This window comes from Plectropomus leopardus, chromosome 23 (assembly GCF_008729295.1).
Source record: "Plectropomus leopardus isolate mb chromosome 23, YSFRI_Pleo_2.0, whole genome shotgun sequence".
Taxonomy (NCBI): domain Eukaryota; kingdom Metazoa; phylum Chordata; class Actinopteri; order Perciformes; family Serranidae; genus Plectropomus; species Plectropomus leopardus.
In genome coordinates, this window is record NC_056485.1 from 9,875,902 (window position 1) to 9,892,901 (window position 17,000).

Consider the following 17,000-nt stretch of genomic DNA (forward strand, 5'->3'; position numbering starts at 1 on the left):
GTTGAAAAAGGAGAGTGATGGTGCTTCTCTTAGCTTTTATTGTCAGGTCAAAGGCCCATGTGTATCTTTTTTGTGTTATAATTTAGGAAACATGGTTTTAACACATCTGTGGCCATATGCGCTGCAGTCTTGTACAGTGCAGAACATGTGAAGGACTAGTTTTCCCTGGTTGAGAGTCTATTTTTAAGAGCTTTGTCGCCCATGCAGAAGAAAACCTCCCCATTCTAACTAAGCTTTATGATGTGCACTGCATGCTTATAGCTCCAGCTTATTTCCCCCCTGAAGCATTTAAGTCTGCACAGGCCTCAAATAGTTCAAGAGGCTCTCCGAGGCTCTGCTGATGCATGAGTGACTGGATGCTTGGATGACTCACTTGCTGCCCAATCAGTAGCTCCTGAGTCTAAACTGAAAGCAGAAGCTTTTACACACATTTGGTCACAGCGGATATAAAAAATCCTTGCACTCCACTTTTTGTAAAACAAAAATGTGCATGGATGTATCATTTGGTACTTTATACGGCTAGTCCTTCTCAAGAAAATGGTAATGTTATAGACGATAGATGTATGAACTTGGGTTGGAGCTAAAAAATGGAGTATTAACTACTTACTACGCAACAAGATAATCTGGCACACGCACAGTTATACCTAGCATGTTTTTTATCAGGTGAATTGTGAAATATTTGCATTGTGAAATCATGAAGTGGTATATCTGGGATAAATCTGCTGGATTCATGCGCCATGACAGTGCTTTTGACCTCAGGAAGTCAACAGCTCTAAAAATTGTCTGCTTGTTAATCAGCTCTTTCCAGAAGACCATTTTCAGTCTATACTGCAGCCAGCCAAACCTCTTTTCATATGGCTGTGGGCTGTGTTGTGTAATAACTCGACGGGCAGATTGGTAAGGGATTTCGAGTGTTGGACGCTTGTCATCAAGTGGTCAATGACCATTGATCACTCTGCTTTTGGCAGACGTTTCGCAGTTGAGTAGTGTGTGCAGGTGTGCTCAGCTAAATGTAAGCAGTGAAAGGCGAGCCTATCCAAACTAAAGGCAACATGATCAGTATTCCACAGAGAATAGATCCTAGATTAAGATGAAATGCGGCTCAACATTCGATGTTGATGCTACAAAGAAAGACTCGAAGGGCTTTCATACCCCCCTCATCCTTTCTCATAGCATCCCTGCCTCACGTCAACGAGTTGAGATTGTATCGACTTAAGTGCACGGTTTCTTTGATGTGTTTTCATTTCTTTACTTGTAAAGATAGGCGCATCCCCACATCGTTACCACTCACACTACATGCAAAGGCTTGTGAAGTCCTCTGCGTTTGACCACTGCTACTATGTGTGCAGCCCATACACATATGGCACTTGAGAGTGCACGAAAAAAAAAACCTACTCAGATAACATGCTCACAAAGTCACTCAGGGATAAGAGGCACACACACTGCAGTAGCAGCCTCCTACCTGGATCCAGGAGCGAAAAGGCACTCGCACACAGAAGTCAAGGTAAAAGATAATGCGTTTATTTAGTAATCAGCAAATAGCTTTTATGCAGTGGGTAAGTGGTGAAGCCTGTGAGGCCTTGATAAGATCGTTTGCTTTCAGGCGTTTCCCTGTCGCACCACGTATGGCATTGAGTGCAAATTGAATAGAGTGACCTTTTTTGCCGCAGAATCAAATTGACTGCATTTCCCCCAAAAGATTCTGCCATTTCAATTACCATAAATTTGTGATATTGCACCCCCACTCAACCCCTTCATATGCACTAACACTTGCACACAAAGATGTAGAATAAGACAATGACACAGAAAACGCAGGTTTTGTTTGAAATGCCGAAGACCACTATATCTCGTCCACTGTACCCCTGGCTCTCCTTTGCGCTGGCATCTTTCCGAGGAAGACATTACTGTGACAAATGAAACGCTGCAAACCCTCGATGGGCTTGGCAGGGCCTGAAAGGTCAGGAGCTGTATTTGTGTGCAGGTGTGTGCATGTGTGTGCGTGTGTGTGTAAAGGTGGTGTCAGCAGTGGATAATAACACTGAGTCCTCGGTGCGAAAAGCAAGAAGTTCTGGTCCATTCTGCTCCCCTCGCAAATCTATGTAAATGTCAAAACCAAAGTGACCAGCCGTCTGTGTGTGTGTATAATTGTTTTATGGACAGCTACGCTTGACTGCTGATGGTAGACTTACACTCCAGCCAGGAAATGTGGTCCATTTAGCAAGATGGACATTGGAAACAGCTTCCTTTTTTCCCCTGTCTCTCCCTGCACTCGCTCTGTAACCCCCTCCCTGTGTTCCTCCAGCACATTATCAACAGTGTACCAGTATGTTCAAAGGCCCCCTTGCTTAGTAGTGCACATTCAGAGCTGCCGACTTAAGCAAATAGCTATTTGCATGCCATTAAGGCAAAAAAAAAAAAAAGCAGAGGGAAGCACCATTCTTCATCCCATCTCTGCATCTAGCTGAATATTCCTTCTTCGCCACTCCAAATCTCTGTTTTTCTCCCCCCCCTCCTCCTGCTGCAACCGTCAAAGCGAGTCAGAGTCAGAGCAATCACAGCAATCAGGGTTTCCTCGTGCCAAGCCGATTGGAAAGTCGCTGCCAAAACAAAAGAGTGAGTGTCCAATCATTATGATGGTGTGTGATTCTGTGGTGTTAGCAAACGCTTGCTTGGACCATCTGTTGGACGGCTGTGGAAGGAAAACAACAGCAGCTTGGGGCAGGGCTGTAGATGGGGAGGCTCCACCAGGACACACCGAAACCCCCCTGTGATCTTATTGGTTGTTTGGATAGCTGTGTGAGAATGCTTTAGAGTGGATGTGAGCACAAGTGTGCATGCATTTTATGCCATGTTTGGGGGGAAATATAAGGAGGATGCTGCGCATGTTGTCTCTCACAGATCCTTCTGGTTATGCATGCTTTTGAGGTACACAACTGATTGACCCAAAGGTAAGCCAGTATACACTGTGTGATTTTGGGCTGTCTTAGATAGGGATGCGCGATAATAACGGCATATCATCAGTATCAGCAGATACTGGCTTCAAAATGAAATATCAGAAAAGGCCAACATGGTGATTTCTGCTGATTTCACAAACCGATATATTGTTTTATATTGACAGTGAACATGTACTAAACATCAAGCCAAAGTTTAAGTACTTTTCTTTTCTATGCATAATGATTGGATATTACATAAATTGAAAAGCACTGTATTTTATGTCCCCACATGCACGTGGGCCATCATGATGAGAGTATGCATAATATGATGTTGTTGATGTTCCACTACAGCAAATACTTAATAATCACTAAAATCAGGTGGGGAAAAATGGATATTTCAATAAAGGTTATCAGTAAAGGAGTTGTTATATATTTGCATTTCTGAAATCGGCAAAAATCCAACATCATGCATCCCTAGTCCCAGACAACACATGACCACTGTGAAAGAAACGTGGCAATATTTTTGGTTGTGGCTTTAAAACAGTGGTAGCACACAGAGAGAGGTTCAAGAATTTCTGTTGTCACAGTCAGAGACAGCCTGGGATAAAATTCTGACAGCGTCAGAAATTTAGGATGACCATCTTACTGTGTGACTACTGTTACAATCTGCATCTACTAACCAACCAATGGAAATGCAGCATGAAATGCAGCACTGATCAGCGTGACTCTACTAAAAATAAAGTAGGCGTTTACATACATCAAACTTGATGTCTTACCCAAGTTTATTAGAGCCATGTTGCACAGTGTAGCTTGCACCAAACTTATACGATTACTGAAATCTCACAGTCTGTGTAGGAGGTGTTAGACATAGAGGGCCGTGACAGCCTCAGCCGATCTCAGCAGATGTGTGACAGAGTTCAGGTGGTTAGTTTTAACAACAGCAGCAGCAGGGTTACCGGTCAAAGGATTTTTTTTTTTCCACAGAGAACTAGAAAGAACAGCGCCGCTAACATCCCTTGGGTAGGTGTCTCAATCGGATCTGGCCTGTGTCAGGATGTGTAACAACAGTTCTCTTTCTCTCTTTGGCTCACTCTCTCTCACACACACATACACACACACTCACACAGATATCTCCTCTTCTCACTTTCTCTTTCCCTCGCTCTATCCCCCATCAGCTCATCTGATAGTGCTCTAACAGTCTCAAATGGTTCCCAGGAGATGCATCAGCTCCACACACACACACACACACACACACACACACACACACACATCCTGGTCCTCATTGATGGGTTCGAAGCGTTTCCTCGCTGATGTATAACTCACATAGTCTTCCAAACTGAGACAGACATCTGGCATGTAAACAGTCAGCTTCGGCACCAGCGCTTCTTCTTCATTCAGAGAGCTGCCATTTTTGTTTAAGCGGAGGCACAAAAGAGTGAATTCCTGCCAGGCCGGAGGGATTATCGCAAGAGCAGTTGTGGCGTTATAGCTAAGTAGGATGGAGAATCCTAAAATCAGCTGCCTGGTGCTTGGACCGGACAATCTTGTCCCTGTTTAGAGGGTGCAAGATTTAGCAATTTGCGGCACAAATCATGATAAGCTGGAATACATACCGAACCAAATGCAATGACAATGGAGGAGTTACAGAGAACATGTCGATGTTAGATATCTAGTCCTTAGTATCATTTGCTGGGGAAATTGTTTCAAAATAAGAAGATGCTCTGTTGGCTCTGCAGTCACTCGGAAAACAACAGGAGCTGTCAGTTTGCTGCTATGCACATCGGAGCCAATCACAGCCCTGACCACAATGGAGGTTTAACACTTAGTTTTATGATTTGGAACATTGTCAGACTGTTTCACCGCCATCTCACACACACACACACACACACACACACAGAGGGACTTAACAGTGTTATGTATGGCTTCATCGCTCCGTATAGGCCATAATCACCCTCTCTCCATCTCAGTAAGCTCATGCTAAATGACCAGACGTCTCTGGCGGCTGCCATGATTTGTCTCTCCGCCGCGCATCGTGCTGTACCTTACCCTCCCTGCCTCGCTCTCCTCCCCTCCTTCTCCGCTGCCATATGTTGTGCCTGTGTGACCGGCCGACGTGTCAGGCCTGACTAACGCCTTAACGGCAAGGCTGACGTTGATTTATTTCCTCTGAAATCTGGGGGCCGGGGGTAATAACACAGAATGACATTATTTGTTTATCAAATCCAAGGCTGCTTTTCTTGGCAGAGTCAAGATGTGACGACTTGATACCGCCACCACCACCGCCACCGCCACCGCCACCTCCCCACTCACACGTATACCCCCCACAATTTCTGATTGTGCCATGATTAGAAGGTCTGGCTAGTCGCTTAACCTCATCCAAGGGGATGTTTTTGAAATCTGACAGAGCAGAGAGCAGAGGAAGAAAAAAAATAAAAGATTGAGATGAAGCAACGCAATTAAATTGTCAAGGCGCAGATTTAACCCCGCCACGCAATCTGGGGGCCAATTTATTAAGAATGTTTTCTGTCTGAACTGACTGGATGTGATGTGTCTATCTGCAGAAAGGGAGAAGGCAAGAGAGAGCGAAAAGACAGTGTGAATAAACAGTATTTTAAATACCAGATGACCCATTTAATGGGAGATATTTTATCTCCCCACATCCAGAGTGTCTGTCACATGTTCTGCCTCTCATTTGAAGATAACGGCGGGGCTGTTTAGTCTTCGTCTCGATGTTATGCAGCGATTGGGTCTATCGTTCTGGCGCTTTCACAACACATTTGGTTCCCTTTTTTGCACACGTAAATGATGCATTGCCCCGAAAAGCTCGTTAAAATTTGATCCCTGGCAAATTTGCTCAGGAGCCTGGAATCCTCAAGAAGCAATTAGCAGATTTAATTTGGCTATTTGCCCTGGTGTTCAGAAGTGGGTGTTTGTTTAAAACAGCACCCTCACCTTCCGTTATCAGCTGTGTGAATAGTATCTCCTGGAACACAATGCTGTGCTGTGGAACTCAATAAAAGAGTTAAAGGCAAGGACAACCTCAAAGACAGCCTGCCTGATAACAAAAGGGCCTCACCTAATAACGAACAACTGGAGTTGGCTTTCTTTTCTCCGACGTGGGGAGGCTGGGGTGAAGGAGGGGGGGACTCTGCCAGCACTTGCCAGCATGTTTTATGGCTAATTGAAGCATTTGGAATAAAACAGCCACAAAATGGCACCCTTTAGAATTGGAGCGGGGTTAATATATTGTGATCCCACAATTAGCCCAGGATTGTTAAGATCTCTTTAATTCGGTGAGGTCCATTAAGCGGGATGGGCGAGAAAGTGCTCCCACCGAGACAATTTTTCTCTTCTCTCTTTGTTCTTGGTGCCCTCTTTTCCTCTCAGCAGCTGCTGTAGTAATCAATATAAGTGGACACGGCCGTCAGCAGGTTGCTAGGTTATCCCGGCGTCACCCCCTTTGGGTGCCATAGCTCCTGAAGTCCACCCACACAGAGGTTTTGTTTATAAATATACAAAGGGGCAAGTGAGTCATTGGTAGTGGATTGACTTTGGTGCAGAAACTCTGCAATGTGTGGTCCTCACGCTCACTCTCGTGGACAGGGCTGCTAGATCACGCTCTCTCCAGGGTAGAAACGATCACTGAGGTTTGCTCTTTACCCCAGTTTCTTAAATCCCCACTTGGCCTATGAGTGCCTCCACTAGAGCCGCAGCAGCGGCTGCAGCATGATCGTCACGACTCAGGGTTTTACAAGTGTCTCTTTCAGAATATGAGAGTCCCTTCTGGGTTATCTTTGGGGATACAGTGCGCCTGTGGGAGCTTGCCAATTGGTGGAGGTTTTTGAAACAGGATTGAAATCGCTACATTTGAGCCTGCCACAGCCTCAGAAATTCCCCAATCCTTTTCCAAAACCATGACATAATGAAGCTTGCACAACCCTCTCAACTTTCAATGTAACTAGTGTCACACTGTGGCACACACTGTCATTTCTACAGAATGTTTAAGTTTGAAGCCACTCTGGAGAGGTGAATAAAGCTCTACCCAAACACAGCATTGCTTGGATAGTTGGTGAGCTTGGGCCTAAACAGATGGCTGGCTCATTAAACACTCATTTGTGATAATCTAAAATGATCCTACTCTCAATTTCTCATGCTAGGATGTATGTTTGGGCTAAGAAAAGGCTCCGGCTTTATCAGCAGTTAATACCTACCCGCTTAGCGCTCAGGTAATAACTTGGGATGCTGCAAAATGGGGGGACATTTCAGTAGCGTAGGGTTCCAGCACAGTGGATTTGAAGCTCCTTGCAAGTAATTAAACAGCATGCCACCTCATACAGAGCAATTTCCTGCAAGGCATTTGCTTGCCAATGCGGCATGGCCCCAGTCTACGTCGTGTTATCTCTGTGAAATATGTCCCCTTTATCATTTTTTAATAATGACGGAGTGCTCGTGTTGTTAGGAGAAAATCTACTCAATGAACATCAGATTAACGTTTTCCTCACTGTTAGTTAGCTAACTATATCTGTGTCATCTCTAAATGAAAATTGGAGGGAAGGAGGGAGCATTGAAATGGCCGCTATCTCATTGGGAAATCCAAACCTGCTCCAAAAGTGCCATCCGTGGTGGGCGTGTAATTATGTAAAATCAGTGGGGTAGACAGAAACAAGTGGGTGGGTAAAATTTGTGCAATGTGGGGATCTGAGTCTTTGGAGGTATAGTGCTGGTATCTGAGAGGTTGGTGGCCCCTGTGGCATAATGATGGCCACACGCCGTCGCCGAGCGATGATAATCCTGCCATGTGCATAAAGGGATTTGTTCTTGTTGGGCTGGCCACAGAACATCCCGAGGTGACGACGCTGTTTATCTTTCCGCTGTCTTAAAGTCCCCTGGGCTTTTATGGCCCTGGAACTTACAGTTCCTGTTGTCACTTGTCACTGTGCAAAGGCACAGCCGTGCACAGACACACAAACACAAACTGCATCCCTCTCACTCTTGATATCTATTCTCTCTTTTCTTGTTTTTTCCCCTCCACATACATGCATAGTTATTATCTAAACGGAACCTCCGATGTCGATAGTTGGCAGCTCCCTCACTCTCACTTTCCATCTCCATATTTTCATCTGGCTGTCTCTCCATTTCTCACGCACAGTTCTAATCTCTACCATTAAACAGCCAGCTGCAGCAACTCCTCTGCTACATCAAAGAGGAGCTGAGTGGCAAGAACAAGCTTTATTTTTCATGAAATGTTGATGCTAACTTCCCGCCCATTGTGAACATCAGCTGTCATGCCAACATTTTAAATATATCACATTTATTTCGCATTAGCGGGTGGTAATTCGCCTTATCTTAGGACTGCTTGCAAACATCTTGTCGGCAAGCCGATCGTCTCTCAATTCCGTAGGGGGAAGAGAGAGGAGCGTCAACTTCCGCTCATTGTTTCCTTTACCCCAACAAACCCCTCCATACCGCAGCGCACCCCGACCCATTCCTGTCTTCCCCAGATACTTGCCACTTGTCAGCCCTGGTAATGGGTTTCTTGGGGGAGATATTATTTTGGTCCAGTAAGCTGCGTGCTTAAAATATGAGTGACAGGCTTGACTCACTTGCACAGGGAGAGAATTTTGTTTTTAAAAAGGCTGCCAAAATAGAGCCAGCTCTGCTGCTGCAAAAATATTGAGAAAAAATCTTCCCACTCTATTAACAATGAAAGCCTGCATGCAACCACCCACCACCTTTACTTCCCTGGAAGATAAAAAAAAAGAGATGCAACTTCTCCTGACTAAAATGTCCTATTTTCCCTGTCTTATTTTTCTGTCTCCGTCTTCCCCCGTTTCCCTCCTCCCCCAAGAAGATAGATGAAGAAAATGAGGCCAACTTGCTGGCAGTGCTTACAGAGACCCTGGACAGCATCCCGGTGGATGAGGACGGATTGCCTTCGTTTGAGGCCCTGGCAGATGGGGACGTGACCAATGCCAGTGACCGGAGCTGTCCCTCCTCCCCCGACGGCTCGCCACGCACCCCAGAGCCAGAGGAGCCTTCCTTGGTAAGACTACTAGCTTATCCTTCTCGAGATTCTCCCATCAGCACCGCTCCAGGGTCGAACCACGTTGTTCCTGAGACATGACCTCCAACCCGGCTGTTGTTTTTGTGCCAGTCCGTGGCAGACACCAGATAAGACTCTTCAACAACAGTGGGCACCAAAAGTGTCCATTTGTCTCTCAGACTTCTGTCTTTGGCAGCGGCCAATCCGCTCTCTGCCACATTCGCCACAATGTATGCATAGTGAGAGCGTGCACAGATGCAGATGCAGGGAGGAAGTAAATGGAATGGATCAGTGTGTTTGCAGCTCAGTGCTAATTACATAACAGCGCTATTGTAGCGCCAATTCAATGATATGAACACTGTGGTGGGGCCAACTACGGTTGACACAGTGCCACAGGCCCTGAAATCAAGCCTGCTTATAATAAAAGTAAGGCGAGGAAAGAAATCCATCTCATTTCATGGCCTCTCAGTGGGTCTCAACTAATTCTGCCCGTGCCCGAGCCATCTTTTTTGGCAAAAAGTCAGGTCTCCAGATAAGAAGTCAGCTTACCTTTGTGCTTTTATTTTTACACATACCATCTGGGCATTTCTCTAGCTTAAAGGCTCTGACCTAAAATGTTTTGTTATGTTCAGTTATAGTCCATTTTATTCCATGCCGGTCCATTCCAAATGACCTTTAGCCACATGCCCCAGTGTGTTTATTCAATCACATTAGAGAAGTCTGGCTGTGTGTACACAAAAACACCTGCACAGGGAGAAAAAAATCTGGTCTTGACACACACTATACTGCTTAAAAATATATATTTTTGTTTATTTAACCTTTATTTGACTGGGAAAAATACTTTAAAACAACAATGTGTCCTGACCAAGACAGGCAACAACATTAGTTACAGACAACATGCACCACAAATACAAAATCAAAATATACAGTTCCAAAGCAAACAATATAAAACACAAAAAGAACACAAAATGAACTTACTACAAGAAAGGACTAGTACACTAATGCCATAAGTGAACCATAAAAGCAAGAGAAATTAAAACAAGCTAAGATACAAAAAATGAAGGAGAGTTGAGATTTGTTAAATCTTTTGTCAACAAGTCAAAACCAAATAATACCAAGGCACACTGATTTGCAGAAGTTAAATAGCCTTTTATAAATTGGGCATTTCAACTTATAGTCTTTATCAAGGCATGTAAAAACAAGTGGCAGCTCACAGATACACCAAGGCTGATGTCAGGTGCCAGGCAGTCAGAGTAGCACTGGATAAATGTCACAGGCGCAGTCATTGAAGTGAGCTCAGATACACCCTGACACCGGCATGTAGAAGATGACAAGTCCTGCAACAGTTGAGTGCAGCTTTGCGTCGTTCTGCAGAAGATTCCACATGTGTGAAGCAGCATACATAAAGGCTCCATATGAGGTATAGACAACAAGAACAAGTTCTGTGAATGGAGAGCATAGCCATTTTCAATTTTTTGCTTAATGTTCCACATAAATATGCTGGAAGTAGGCCAAGAACAACCTTGTAAATAAGAGAATGCCAATGAGAGAGTCAGTTTTAAAGACAGTCACCCAACTCACGGATACATTGATGAGTGAGGGGTTTGCAATTAGTGATGAATCTCAATGCAATGGATACACAAGAGTCCGGAGCATGCGAACACAGGGAGAGCACACAGAATCTCTAATCTTTTAAATATGTCAGTGATTTTATCTTTTCTAGCTGCAGTATTGGTCTCCTCTGTTTGTACACTTACAAAGGCTGTCTAATTGAAAGAAAATGGTAATTTGCACAACCCACGCTCAATTTCTCCCCCTCCTTCACCACTTTCTCTTGTTCTGTTTGGGTCCATTCGCAGCTGAAGAAGCTCCTTCTGGCACCCGCAAACTCCCAGCTCAGCTATAATCAATACACAGGTGGCAAGGCACAGAACCATGCAGCCAGCAGCAACCACCGGATCAGACCACCACCTGCCGTCGTCAAGGTAGGGACACACAAACACACACACACACAAACACACGTGCTGCTTTTTCACTCCTGTACACACATTTTTTTGTCCATGTTTGTTTATCTCTCTCACTCCGCTCTTGCTCTGTCTGGTTTTCTTGCTCTTTTTCTCTCCCTCCCTCGCACACTTTCTTGTTTTGGTGGCCGCCTTTAGAAGATGTTAGACTACTGCTCTAGTCTACCATCCCAGGGGGCCATCTCGTAATGAAAACAGGCTGATTGCTGTTGGGCTTTCCAGGCGAGGCATCGGCACCGTTGTCTCATTAGCTCCACCACTTATCCGCCTTGGTATGGTGCCTGTTGAAAAAAAAAGAAAGAAAGAAAAAAAAAACAGCGACAGGCACTCTTGCGGGAGAGATTGATGCCTTGAGACGACAAGATCAAAATATCAGACTTGATGTTCTCATTAGACGGCTCTCAAAAGGATTTTTTTTCTAAGGGGGTGGGGTTGATTAAGATTAATTTTAGTCAGTGTTACTATCATAGGTTTGTGAATGTGAATTAAAAAAGTATATGATTTCAGTAATCTGTGAAGTCAGAATGTGGCATACTGTATGTTCAGCTTACAGATCATTTGCTCTTGTTTGGGGGAAAGATGTCTGTTTGATTTATGCTTTCCCTCATACTTAAAATCCTCTGAATGTAAAAAGCATCTGTATGTGATCATATCGTGTGGTAAACACTACACAGACACAGATTTGTGTGTGTTGCGGCACACCATGTTTGCACATGCAGTGCGTCAACCTTCCTCACATAGTCTATTTTCATACTGTGCCTTTGAGTCATCCATTTCTGGAGCACAGCGAATGAGGACTCCCGGAGGACATGGTGAGCGTACAGAGTGGCGCGGTGGTGCTCGCAGGGCCACGCAATTAAGATGATGGGCGGACCGCACTCCCCAACATCGCCTCCCAGACAGTTGGGCAACCACCGCGCTCAGGCTGTCTGAGTCCCTCTTTCTGCCACTTCATCTCGACTTTTATTTTTGTGCCAAATTAAGCACTTAGCATTTCTCACAACTGGATCACTGTGCTAACAACTAAGCAAAACTTTGAACACACTAACTCTGTTTTTAAAGTCAAATGTTTTGAAGTTTATTGAGCTAGTAGAATTTCAGACAGCACAGATAATTTATAAAGCAAGAAAGAACTTACTACCAGGTAATATACGAAAAAAATTCTTTGGCAGGGAGGGTAGTTCTGATTTCAGAGGAAAGCTTAACCTAAAGAAACTTTTTGTTCATGCAACTATGTGTGTATTTCAATCTGTAGAGTAAAATTGAGGAATGAGTTAGATGAGGAGCTCAAGTGATGCACAAGCATCACTCGGTGAAGCAGACGCACAAAATCATTATTTTACAGAGATTTAAGAATGAAGACTGTTGCTGTAGTCAAGTCTTGCATAACTGCATGTGCGTGTGTAAATTCATAGGGTTGTACATATGTAGGTATATGTATGAATGGATGTGTGTGGTTATGATTGCATGTGTCCAAAAGTACAAGTATAATTATGTAAGTATATGTGTGTATATATACATGTTAAAGATAAAGTTCATAAATTAATTGAGGAGTAACTGAGAAGGGGTAGGAAATAATACGTTTATACTTTCTCCTACTCCTTTTCCAACATGTAAGATCTAATTTTTGTTGGTTTCTAGAGTCTATTCATTGAGTTGTGTATAGATCCTCATCCATGTTATATTTTCATCTTTTCATTTTGTTTGTCTTACATGCTTGAAATGAATATCAAATAATCAAATTTCAGCAAATTAATTTCTCCCTCTCTCTTTCTTACTGTGTTGCACAGACGGAGAGCCCCTGGAATGGCAAAGCAAGAGGGGGCTCCAGCCAACAGAACCGCCCGGTGAGGCGGCCTTGCACTGAGCTGCTGAAATACTTAACAGCCACCGATGACATCCTGCTCCACACCAAAGCCAGCGAAGCAAAGAGCACCTGGGGGGGTGCCAGTAGCAGGGACAAGAGTGGCCTCGGTCTCGGTGCCTCTTCCTCCTCCTCTTCGCCATCCTCGTCATCCACCTCTTCGTTCTCCTCCCTCTCCTCCACCTCTTCCTCCTCTTCCTCCACCACCTCCAAGAAGAAGTCAGCTGTGCCATCTCAACAACAGCAGCAGCAGCATCCGCCGCAGCAGCATCACCAGCGAGGTGAGAGCCGGGCTGCAGGCGAGTGTAGTGTGGCTGGTGTTGGGGCTGGGAAGTGGCAGCGTTGCACTCACGATGACGGGGTTGAGGAGTCGGAGGGTGCTTCTATCCCTGTCGGCCACAGAACCTCCACCTGCGGCCATGCCCGCCCCAAACTGGAGCACGGGCCGCCCAGTGAAGAAGGAAGGCCGCCAGGCGATGTGGGCCGCCTGGCCGCCGCTAGGTTTATTAGGTATATGCATTCTTATTCCCTCCCTCCCCGAGAGGTGAGTCACAGCTGTGAGCATTGCCGAGAGGCTGCGGGCGCCACTCAGGCTAGTGAGGGCTTTGGCAGGCAAGGCCGTAGAAACAGTAGTGGTGCCGACCACGCACCACATAGGCACATCACAGTGACTATTAGGAAAAGAGATGAGAAGCCGGGGCACCCCTTACTTAGCCAGCTGCTCACCTCCAAACAGAGGCCTGCTCAGTATCGAGCCCACCTACTCCCACCTCAGATCACCCCTTTTCCCAACACTCGGAGCAAATCAGCAGGTAGGAGGTCTGAGAGCCCAGCAAAGGCTCCCTCAAAGGTGGAGGAGGAAGAGTTGGGAGGGACCACTGATTGTAGAAACGAGGGGGAAAGTCGGCTTGAAGAGCCTGACTCAGGGTCCCTGTTGTCCCCTCTGGCCTTAGATCTAGAGAGCTGGGTTAGCCAGCCAGACTCAGGGCTAGACATGGGCTTTGGACTAGACCTCGGGTGGCTAAACCAGGGGGTCTATGGGGAGGATGTTGACCATGATGATGATGATGATGATGATGATGGTGTTGATGATGATGATGATGATGACCATGTCACGGGCAGCCCCGCAGCGGTGCTCTCACAGGGCCCACTCTTCCCAGATACTAGAATTGCAGAGCCCGCCCCTCCCTGCATCATACAAGGGCAAGGGCACCCACACAGGCAGGCACTCAGCGAGCACCCCGACGACCAGGGCCTCCCGTTGTTAGGTAATCATGACTGCATCCCCCCCACTGGCCTTATCTCTGCTCTCTCTTCTCCCTCTCCTGCTCTAACCACTTCCCAGTTTGACTTCACAACTAACCCCTATTCTAATTCGAATCTAACAGTCATTCTGAGGGCATAAACAATGACAACAAACCGCCTGCTAGCCAATGCTTTTTGCTAGTCCCGTAGGCTTTCCTTTAAATTTAATTTGTTTATTTTTTTTTTAAAGAGGGGGTGGGAAAAGGGGCGAGCCTTGTCTTGCTACTGTACGTCTTGTATTCATAAAGTCGACCCTTGAACCATCTTTGGCTGATTGAGCTGAGTGTGCTGAACATGTACATTTAGACTCAGAGCCCAGGTGCTGCTCTTTAGCGTCGTGCTACTGTACTAAAGCCACGTTCCCTTAGCTGGAGCACAGGTCGGCCAGAGCCTCGGGCAACTGCACAAGCTTCCTTGACTCTCCTTTCTTCCTTCTTTTTTCCCCTCCTCTGCTGTTGGTGCATGCGATTATGACTTTTTTATTTATTTTTGTCCAGAGAGGGGCTCACCCACTGTCATGTGTCTTGTTTGTGGCATCGTCTCTTTATGTCGTTATTCCATTTTTCGATCTGTTTGTTGTCTTGAGCGGGGTATGTCTGTGTCTAGACACCTGTGAAATGCCATCACTTCATCCTGCCTCACAGAGTGGACAGTCTATCTTTAAGACAATAAATTGCTAAAACGGGGTCAATCTAAAAAAGATGTGGTTTTTACACTAGTGTCCATTGAAAACTTTCTAACCAGGTATGGGTGTTTTTTGTAGTAATAATTGCATTTAATGAGCCAATTTGAGATTAATTGTTGCAGAATGTGGACCTGTTCTCTTCTGCCATGAGTGTTATACCTAGGTCAATAATTACCCATGCTCCTTTGTGTTCTGCAGCCAAACCAACCACCTTGCCACTTCCTTTGACCCCAGAGTCTCCAAAGTAAGTGTGAGAAGTTTTTCCACATTATTTAAGGCAAAAAGCAACAACAAACTACAGACAAAAAGACAAAGAAAACTACAATAGACTAGAATCCAAGTTGAGGCATTTTTGTGACTCATTTCCATTTCTTAGATCACAAAAGCGTCTCTCTATTGCACCCGAGGAGTAAAATGTTGCACTTTTTTTTGTCTTCCAGTGACCTCAAGGGATCACCGTTTGAGAACAAAACCATTGAACGCACATTAAGTGTGGAGATTGCTGGAACCCCAGGTAAGCACACTTTTCTGAAAACACACCTCCCTGTTGTAGCTAGTAATGGGTTAACTCCGGCAACATCTTGATAGTTCCACCACAGTTCAGAGTTCAAGGTGATGGTGTAGGAGAACATTTTTATGTGCCTGAGTATTGATTAGGCTTTCCAATCTCTTCAGGGTTTATTAGCAAAACCCCTCCCATCCTCCACCACCTCCCCCTCCCCCGTTACTGAAGAGTTAATATGCTTTTCCTCTTCCTCTATCAGATCCTAATGCTCTCTGACTGACAGCTTACTTAGCCTACACATCATAGGAAAATTGAAATGGCAGTGTTATTGTTTTAATTGGTTTTGCGGTGTAATTCACTTTCTCCCGTATGATCTGTGCCGTCCTTTCCTTAGGTCCCCAGACATACAGGCAATTAGATCAGCTGACTAGGGAGTCAAGACTTGTATGCAAAGGATTTTGCAAATGGAGTCAGCGTGAAGGGTTTTTCAGCATCATTATTGACATCATGCTTCTGTGTTATTGAGTTATAATTAACTACATCAGAAAAAAGCTATAGGCAAAAAGGTAATTACAAGACAAAAGTGAAGAGAATGTCAACGAATGCTGCTATATTGGGGGTTATCTCGCTCTCTCTCTCACTCTTTCTCTGTCTCTCGCTCTCTCTGTACAAACAATGTCAGTAGCCTCTTTTACACTTTCTGTTCAAGGCAGGAATATCATGCCATAATGCTGCCTTATCATTTTGTAGAAATGTACAGTTGCGGAATGGGGAGAACAAGTTGTCGTCACATTTGCACCGACAAGGGACAGTTTAGCCCTTTTTACATAGAGATGGCACTATAGGGCCGATACAAAGTCCCTTCTACATGCTTCCTTTGCATTTTTACACAGAACCAAATGACGGCGACATTATTCCGCTCCAGTGTGTGATCATAGACTGCATTCCAGCATCCCACAATCAAAAGAGGCGTGATGGGCATGATATGTAACACAACAACATAGGCTTCTAGTGTGACATGAAACAAATGCATCACCAGCGCTGTAAACAACAATGGCATAATGTGGCAAAAACAGTAACTTACAGTACCTTCTCTGTTACATCGTGGCTAATTTCATCCTCTGCTCAGGGTAAGAAACTCCCGAATCTCATTGTTGTCCCGATTTGCGGACATTTACAGTGCTGTTCTTCTCAAAGTTAGCTGCTAACTGCTGTCAGCAGCTTTTTGAATCTCCAGTGGTGGGTCGCACGCAAAACATGTTTTCAAATGACACACCCGTGCCGCCCACAATCCTTGAAGCTGTCTTGTTTATACAGACACTTTTTTGGCAAGACCAGTCTGTCCCCCATTCTGTGATCCTATGTTATATAAAAATTGGGAAGGCGACATAATGGTGCAATATTTCTGCCCTTAACAGACAGTGTAAAAGGGGCTAGTGACAGTGTCGAAACGGTGTCAGTGCAAACAGGACAGCCGGCAGGATGAGTATGACTGTGTGTTTATGAGTACAGCCCTCCACTGGAGCAATTAGTGGTTAAGTCACACACAAAAAAAAAAACAGTGGCTATAAATGTCTGGAAACTGGGAAAACAAGATCAGCTGCCTCATAACAGGGACTGTAATGATTGTTGTTGCCATGT

General features: G+C 45.0%; 1 protein-coding gene across 4 annotated transcripts in view; it reads left to right on the plus strand.

Moving 5' to 3' along the window:
• Positions 1 to 17,000, plus strand: part of ppargc1a (peroxisome proliferator-activated receptor gamma, coactivator 1 alpha) — a 40,691-nt gene that overhangs the window by 8,987 nt on the left and 14,704 nt on the right. For 2 of the 4 annotated variants that reach the window (XM_042512220.1, XM_042512221.1), the window contains exons 3-7: positions 8,782 to 8,976; positions 10,836 to 10,961; positions 12,791 to 14,132; positions 15,053 to 15,098; positions 15,295 to 15,368. In XM_042512220.1, the coding sequence (XP_042368154.1) occupies positions 8,782 to 8,976; positions 10,836 to 10,961; positions 12,791 to 14,132; positions 15,053 to 15,098; positions 15,295 to 15,368 (1,783 nt within the window). The remainder of the gene's footprint in view (positions 1 to 8,781; positions 8,977 to 10,835; positions 10,962 to 12,790; positions 14,133 to 15,052; positions 15,099 to 15,294; positions 15,369 to 17,000) is intronic. The other 2 variants (XM_042512222.1, XM_042512223.1) reach the window with 2 other exon arrangements.